Source organism: Olea europaea, chromosome 5, assembly GCF_002742605.1.
Source record: "Olea europaea var. sylvestris chromosome 5, O_europaea_v1, whole genome shotgun sequence".
Lineage (NCBI taxonomy): Eukaryota > Viridiplantae > Streptophyta > Magnoliopsida > Lamiales > Oleaceae > Olea > Olea europaea.
The window spans coordinates 16,185,624-16,194,313 of record NC_036241.1 but is presented as its reverse complement, the minus strand read 5'-3'; the positions used below and the strand labels follow the sequence as shown (position 1 = coordinate 16,194,313).

At 34.1% G+C, this 8,690-nt stretch overlaps 1 protein-coding gene across 4 annotated transcripts; it reads right to left on the bottom strand.

Annotated features, from left to right (window-relative positions):
• Positions 1-419: 419 nt before the first annotated feature.
• On the bottom strand, positions 420-5,960 carry LOC111394838 (transcription factor GAMYB). Of its 4 annotated transcripts, XR_002702748.1 has the most exons (5): positions 5,895-5,960; positions 4,606-5,045; positions 2,790-3,786; positions 2,538-2,636; positions 1,126-1,185 (listed from the first exon to the last, which is right to left on the bottom strand). XR_002702748.1 is itself a non-coding variant. In XM_023020858.1 (4 exons), the coding sequence occupies exons 2-4, from the start codon at positions 4,957-4,959 to the stop codon at positions 905-907; spliced, it is 1,632 nt and encodes a 543-aa protein (XP_022876626.1). In that variant the 5' UTR covers positions 4,960-5,045; positions 5,895-5,960; the 3' UTR covers positions 420-904. The 4 variants fall into 4 exon arrangements, 3 of the variants coding, with proteins under 3 accessions (XP_022876626.1, XP_022876628.1, XP_022876627.1); XM_023020858.1 differs by lacking the exon at positions 2,538-2,636 and having other exon boundaries at positions 420-1,185; XM_023020860.1 differs by lacking the exons at positions 2,538-2,636; positions 5,895-5,960 and adding an exon at positions 5,652-5,871 and having other exon boundaries at positions 420-1,185.
• Positions 5,961-8,690: the final 2,730 nt, after the last annotated feature.

Sequence of the window (8,690 nt, the reverse complement as noted above, 5' to 3'; positions counted from 1 at the left end):
GTGTACTATGTTTCTAAATGAGGGGTTGCGACTATGCGTGTTTAAATATTGGAAAGAAGCTATTATGTTTAGACGTGGGACCATATCAGAAATAGGGTTCACTTCCATCTACCATTTAGCCATGAAGCTTAACGCACCTCACCGAGGTTTAGATATCTCATGTATATGGGCAGGACTCTAGGAAATGCAATATAATCACCTTAAGATGAATAATTTCTTGTACCTTATAAAATCACAAAAAGCTGGTTCACTTGGACTCAACTTGGAAAAGGATACTTGAGAAAGCATGATACATGACGATGTTCGGCAAAGAACAATATTAAAAATCCCAATTTGCTCACTAAAAGTTCTCGACATTTGGTTCATAAAGATGAGTGGATCATAGGTGAATAATACCCTCTAAGCATGACAGCTAAAAATTTAGAGAAGAAAAAGGGGGGTCAGCTAAACTGTTGCCCTTTCATTATTATAAGAAAAAGAACGTATTATTGCAGCAAATAAGAGGATTCGACTTCTCACAAATTAATGTTTTCCTTGAATAGGACCTCAAAAGAAAAACAAATCCCATCTGATAACTGAAATGTTGTGCTAGATGAGTACATCATTTGTAATACTGAACTACTCAAACAAGAATTCTTGAACAACGAGGGTAATCTACCAAATCTTCAGAATGTTGGCATCAATTCAGGTACCCCCATGTTGAGATAAAAGGCATATGATCAATCTGGAAAGCAGAAACCTTAATGAACCTCCCAAGTTTACATTAATTATAGAAACAGTCATTAAGATGAACCTGCATCGTCTATGTAAATGTCCGAATTTGTTTACTCGAAATGATCTTCGAGGAAAAATCTGAGATTCGCATACTGAATGATGATCAGAAATCAATTGTAAAAAGCGTGATTCATGGAAGTTCAGATATTTGGGAGACAGCGGGCATATTATTCCAGGTAAGGCACCATTCAGAACTTAAAGCAGAAGTTCCAGGGATAGTGTCCTTTACTTCAGTGTCTAAATCATCTCCAAGAAGAGCTGTTATGTCATCCATCACAGTGCCATGTTCCTTTAAGCAGAAAGTACTCTGCTCAAGCCAACATGAACCAATTACAGCATCAGGCCTGGAATTTTGCAATTGATTCAGATATTCTCTTTTCTCTCCATCTAGGGTCCAACTCTGTTCAATCCCTATTCAAGAGACAAAATAAGAGAACAAATTCATGTCCTGAGAGAGTTTTAAAACTCTACAACTAAAAGACATCAAGATCATCAGGAAGGAGCATGGAAAACTGTATAGTCAATTTAAGTGTGAAAATAGACAAAACTAAGGGGAAAAAATTGATACATATGAACTTCAGGAACCTATGAAACTGTGGATAAGACACATCCTTGTCCAACAATGTGAACTTTAAATTTTTCCATTGCAATTCACCCACAGACTAAAATAAAATAAGCACAAGAATATTTCAGAATCAACAAAATGAATCGACATTCTGTACGCAAATAGTGTACTCAAAGAAGATTAGACGAGAAAAATGTGTTCCTCAAAGATAGAATTCTACACCGAATTTCCTTTCCCAAATCCTTCGATTTCCTCCAGTTGCCCATCTGCAGCAATCAAGCCTCATTTACCATCATTCTCAGTCCCCCACTACAACCTGTCCCCAAATACCTTTGATCCTGTCGCAGTACCCCCAGCTCCTCCCTTGTTTTCTCTTCTCCTCCAGAAAAGAAAAATATAAAAACAGACACTGGAGAGTTCCCCTGTACCCTCATAACCAGTTCACCATCAATCTTGCTCCTCAAAATTCAAATAAAAAATTTCAATAATTTATTCTGTTTATGCCTGTTTTCATTTACCACCATTACCAACAGACGATGAATAATTTTCTATTCACTTGCTACCAACATGCAGACAGATGTGAATCAAGTGAGCAGCCCTAGTTTATGCCATCTCAAGAAGGCATCAGAAGCTACATATACATAGTATTTAGCACAAATCTAATTATTAAAATCAAAAGAAGGGTGGAAAAAATTTCACGAGTCAACTTAAAAGTCATCTAATACTAAGAGGCTACAGGTAGTAACAGTACAAAGGAAAACAAATTGCCATAACTTTACACGTACTTGTAATTTGGCCCTTAAAATAGAGAGTTTCTTGGAGCTCATTTTTAAGCACCGACTCTCTACAACAGAGAGTATTTTGTATTTAAAGAGTCTCTTGGAGATACTCTTATGTAGAGTTTTATTGATCAAAATGTCTAAACAAGGAAAGGGAAGAGCATAGATTTACAGAGTCCAATGACTACACGACTTTCCATTCACTACATAGAATTTATCCAAGAGAGTATCGTTGGCCTGGTAATTCTGCAGAACTGAATTATTTACTGAATAGAGTACAATTCATACAATAACTAAGTCATTTAAGGATATTATTAGGAGGGCCATGCAAAGGCAGTTTACTCTCCCGTTTACTACACATGGATTAAGATCAAATCAACATGCATTCTCATTCTGTCAAGTGCTGATATACTTCTAACCTCTCAGGAGCACAAGATCAGTCGGCACATAAATTCTTCAATCTGGTTTTTTATGGTAATGTAATGATAAGATTCCTGAAACTAGAGCTCATCCAGAAACTACATGGATGAATATAAGACAATAAATATTAGGATAATCAGTACTTCAATCACTTGTAGCAGCCACAATATATATAAATTTTCAGAATTATTTTAAGGTCTTGTAACAGCTGCACCATAGAAATGCTGATAGAAAGGAAAACTGATTCTTACCAGGTATATTTTCATCCAATGAACTTCCATTGTCACACCTAGGAGTGCACTCGCTTAAAATTGAACCTATTGAATTACCCAGTGGGGACTTAGCGTCATGATAGTCTCTGAACTCGGTGGAGGATGTTTTAAAAGCAGAACTGTCAGTTACATTATTATGAGAAGTCATAGAGGAACTTTTACTCTTTTCAGAAGACTGATTCCTTGAATTGCCCAACGAATTAGCCTCATAAACCAAAGCTTCCAGCAGTCCACTGCTCCGAGGTGAAGGACAATCTGATGGCAGTGGCACAGATTGGGGAGACTGGATGAAAGAATCCACTAATTCATGTACAGGGGGCAGAGGAGGTGATTTCCACCGATCTAAACTGGTTTCTTGACGTTGGAGTGAAGGGAGCTCTAACTTCACAGCACCTGCTGTGGGCTTAGAAGCAGAAAAATTGCCATTTAAAATAGAATGGCTGTGATTTACACCAAAAGATAATAGCTTCTTGGTGACTGGATCAGGGTCGTATGGAAAACATGGAACTGCTAGTTGAGACATTTTATTCTGATAACCATCATTTTGAACCCTATCAAGTGAGGGAATATCATCTGAAGTACTGTTGCTATACCATGATACACACTCATCTGGTTCCCGGGTTCGCTTCTGGCGTCTTGGGATATGAGGAATAAAGCTATGAAACTGAGAATTTAAACCTTTCATCAACAAGCTACTGGCAGAACTATCTGGAAATTCTGGTACATATGGTAAGACTCCCTGATTGGTGTTTAAACTATCAAACGTCACATCAGGTATCTGATAACCATTACTTTGCAAGAGATTATGACATTCTGTATCTCCACCGGGTATTCCAGATGCATTTAGATTTTGTTCATTCTCCTGCATTGCTTGCATGCATAACTCAGGAGGATATAATGGTAAGCCAACACGTTGACGTCTTTTGATCCGGGTATTCCAGTAGTTTTTTATTTCATTATCTGTACGTCCAGGCAGCTGGAGGGAACAAGATGCAACGTGTTACAAAATTCAGATCGAACAATTTATGCTTACAGCTTTGCAAAAATTGCATCATGAATCTCAAGATCCGATAAGCAGTATTTATATGATTAAATTCCACAATCAGGGTGTAACAAATGGAAGTAGCAATTCAGTTTTGACACACTGAATTTCATGATGTGATATACCTCAGGGTTACCATTTTTTTCGTTTCAGATACCCTCTGAGGATATTACTGTTGGGTAGATATCAAAACATTTTATAACGCATAGTTTAAAATATCATTCATATCGGTAATCTAGCATCTCAAATTTGCAAATAGATTGGCTTCCCCACTCCATTGTTTTCAAATCTTCTTTTACCATTTCTCCAATGATTCTTTCCTTTCATTGTGAGTGTTCTTATGTAGCAAGAAGAGGAACTCAGGTAAAAGTTGAGGTCCCCAAGAGAGATGGACGATAATCCTTACAGAAATTCACAAGCACGCAAGATCTACAATAAATTAAATCTCCGAGAGATTATGTTGGCTTTCAGCCAACAACTACAGGTTACTAAATTTTTTACTTTACCCAGTTCCATAATAAAATATTGAAATTATATCATTGCAGCTTAGTTTCTATATATAAATGCCTGTCAGCATCTTTTTTCTAGAAATCATTCAATTTCATTTCCGCAAAACCAACTCTAAATCCAATCCACACAAATACAATAATTTATATTGCAGTTAACTTTCTATATATAAATGCACTAAATTCTTTAGATCATCATAAGGATATGTATAAATTGCAATCTAACATTATTACAAGTAAGACTCACATTTGCAGCCATTCGAGCCCATTTGTTACCTATCTTGGCATGGAGTTCAATGATTAATCGTTCTTCCTCTGAAGTAAATGCACCTTTCTTCAAATTTGGCCTAAGATGGTTAGCCCATCGCAGACGGCAGCTTTTACCACACCGAGAAAGCCCTGAATGTTTCTGGACTGCATTCCAGTTACCTTCTCCGTGCTTCTTCACATAGTCCACCAAAATTGCATCTTCTGCGGAGGTCCATGGCCCTTTCTTCAGAACAACTCCTCCATTTGAACTCCCTCCATAACTACCACGTTCATCAAACAAAGCTGAATCAGCAGATTGTTCTTTGCTGTCAGCACTGATGCTGCAGCTCATCTTTCTGACAAAGATCAATCTGACTTGCCAAACTCCAACAACCAAATAGCTCAAAGTATCAAACTAATTGGGAGTGTCTAACAAAACTGCAGATGTTGAAATGCCAAAATTAGTTACTGATCCACTAGAAAATGATTGCATATTCACTATATAAAGACAGCAATACTAAAATGGTCAACATGTCAATCTCAGTTTGATACGAATATAATATACTAAGAGATATAACATTAATAAAGGAAACAATTATGATAGAGAAAATTTTCGACTACAAAGACATGCAGAATCACGAAAACAAGAGAAAAAGTAATCAACAATTTGAATAAATGCTGTCATCATCATAATCATCATCATACCCCTAGTAACACCAAAAAGAAATGTTGATATATATATATACATACATTCTTATAAAGAATAACCCATTAAAATTCCGTACTTAAATTGAGCCATTGTCTACAATTAACACTATAACAATTAGAACGAGTTACCAAATCTAGAAGGTTCTCGGAGACTTATATAGGAAATGAACAAAAAGGGAAATTAATGAAGAAATAGTCATTATCCTCCTTCATTATCTGTTGAGGTATTTATTAAAACATTCCATTTATATAAACGAGCCAAAATTCAAATCCCCTTCAATGAATGCTTTCCTTAATTTCCCATACAGGGAACCCAAATGAATATAGCGGAATTACCTGGATTATGAAGAATTCAATATCTAGAAAAGGAGCTAACAATCAAGATGCCCAATAAATATAGAAATAGGATAAGTAATTCGCAGCCGAAAGGCCTTTCAAGCTATATATACACACAAATAGATACATACACGCGCAGAAACATAGACATATACACTACTCTATATCTATACGTATATCTACATCGTGGTGCGTGCATTTGTGCGTGAAAGAGGGGAAGGAGTGGGGCGGGGGTATACATACCCTTGTAATTCGATCGAAGCTCACGCAAGTCACTTGATGATGATTATGATGATCACGGCATTAACGCCTTTTATTTCTGTTATTGTTATTTTATCTTTTTCTATTTTGTCAAAACTTTTTCCCACTCTTTTTTGAGATATTTAAATTAAATTAAATCAAGCTAAAGATAAGGGACTAAGAGTTACGCTTAAATTTTTAATTATGCGATAAAATTCGTAAGTCATAGTTTATCGAGTAAATTTGGGTTGAGCTCTTCAACGTCTCCTATGGAATAATTATTGATATCTAAATATTTAAAAGTGAATTTATTATTATTACTTTTTAATCTCGACCTGTTCAAATTCGTGAAATTAGCCACCACTTGACAAACTGCGTTAAAATTGCACATAAATTTCAATTAAATTTGAGATAAATGCCAAGTAATTTTCATGTAAAAATTGCACACAGTCTATTGATGGTTTCAGTTAAATGAGAACGCAAATTCTTAATTTTAAAATGATCGAGGACCAAAAATCTCATTTTTAAAGGTCAAAGGTGCATAATTACACTGCGTGAAAGTTTGAGATTAACCTAATTTTTCAAGTAGATTTAGAATAAGCAAACCTTGTATATTTGGACTCATGGACTAGATATTTTATGGGACTCTACACATGATATCAAATGGTTTCATGTGCAGTGGTAGAACTAAATTAGACACAACTAATCCTCTTTTATCTTCAAAAAAAAATAAAAAAATAAAAAAATAAAAATTTAAGTGTAAACTCTTATAAAAAAATTTAAATCGGTTTTAGGTTTACTCAAAAAATCACCCAATTCTTTACCCCGCCCTCGCCCCGTTGCCATCACTAGCTCAAATAGAGCCCAGCTAAAGCTGACAGAAAAACAAGACTTGACTCGGACTTTTGGGCTGGGGCTTTACCAAGATAAACCTGAGCCAACTCAATTTTTTTTTAAAATCCTGAAATTAAAAAAATTTTAAATATTAAAAAAAAAATTATACAAGCTGCCTGTAGCATAGGCAGCACGCAAGCAGCTTGTAGTGACACTGGCCATTTTGACCAATCGTACGGGCTGACTCAGGTCGATGCCCAAAAATAAAACGCGGCCCAAGTCTCAAGCTTTTACTGAATTGGCAAGTCAAATTGACATTCTTATTCATCTTCAACTAAAACCAAAATAATAACCGAAGAGACACCATTAGACCATATACAGGCAAACATAGCAATGTAAAGAAGAATTTGAAAAAGTAAGGATTACCTTTATTTCGTGTTTGATGAATTTAGCATGTAAATGATTACTGATTTGTGCTTGGGTTATTTGATAATATACCTTTTGAATTCAAATAGTATTAGTAAGAAATTTCATTCCAAATTATTTGAGTTTTCTGTTTGGATTATCTTTTCTTGATTTTCTTGAATTGATAATATCGATAACTATATATTTCTGTTAAGATTATCAAATCAATACAAGTCATTTGAGTTTTTGGTTTAAAAGGCGTGTTATTAACACCTTGTTTCGTAAAGCTTTACTATAACTTTATCAACTTTTAAATTGATCAAACTTCAATTTTGATCACATATTTCATGGAACCCACGACTTGTCAACTTTTTAATCATATATTTCAACAATTTTTGTCAAAATCAATTTAACATAAAGCTTTGTCACATAGACCTAATAAAAGCATGGAAATATACCTTTTAATCACATGAAAAAGATTTAAAATTTCTTGTTTGTACGTAGGATGAGGACTAAAAAGAATATTTATCAGCCCGTGAAAGAAGGAAAAGTTAAATATATATAAGGCATGGACACGTTACTTTTTATTTCATTGATGTCACGATTAATATCAATTTACTATTTTTAGTATCTATGTTTGAAAAAGATAGTAGGAATATAAAATTTATTATTTGAATAATTTCTCATTTTTATATGAAAAGAATAAAGAGATAGAAGAGATGCTAATAGACTCGGCGGACATTGGAGATGGCTTGATTTTCGCCAATGAAAATGAGTTCTTAATCAAGATGGTCGAGACTCGAGTGTGATTCACTATAGCTAGTGCAAAATCCTTCGCTCAAATATTTTTTTTTCTCTCGCTCTCCAAATGCAAATATTTTATCCAATATTGGCACTTGCAGCTTTATTTCTTGCAAGAAGAATAAAGTATTCGATTAATTGTATTCCTCATTTTATTTTGTCCCCAACTCGTAGCGGTTTGAGTTAAAAAATTTCTACTTTTTCATAAAATAATAATAATAATAAATTATGTGAATTGCAAATTCACTAAAACTCATGAGGCAAAAAAACCTTTGTGAATTGCAAAGTTATTGAAATTTTGAGTCCTTTTAGTTGTTAAGCCTATTATATATTATTCTATTATGAATATTAGAACTTAAAGTAAATGGTCTAAATACTATTCTTCCTTAATTTAAAAATAAATAAATTCAGGACAAGACTTGATTATAAATACAAAATTGAATGCATAGTTCTTAATTTTAAGGTATCCTAGTTAAAATCCTTGTGACTTAAAATCATGTTTTGCACGTTTGGTGCATTTAATAGAATAACAGATAAGTATTTCATATTATTTTATTTCCTAATCATGATTGCTTGTATTTATTCCAACTTACGTGCTCTACATTTCCATATAAATTAGACAAAAATAATGGATCATCGATTGAGCAAATTTTATATTGTTTTCCCGTCTGCTTTCGTATATACGATATGGTGGATGATACATAAGAAAGAATAATGTTATTTATTCCCTATAAGAAAATATAGTACTAAGGTAGTTAT

Bases quoted from the DNA above. Each gene is read 5' to 3' on its own strand.
- LOC111394838 (XM_023020858.1), bottom strand. From the start codon at position 4,959: ATGAGCTGCAGCATCAGTGCTGACAGCAAAGAACAATCTGCTGATTCA. The intron at 3,787-4,605 runs GTGAGTCTTACT...TGTTCCCTCCAG, and splicing joins GGGCTCGAATGGCTGCAAAT to CTGCCTGGACGTACAGATAA. The intron at 1,186-2,789 runs GTAAGAATCAGT...TCTCTTGAATAG, and splicing joins ATTGGATGAAAATATACCTG to GGATTGAACAGAGTTGGACC.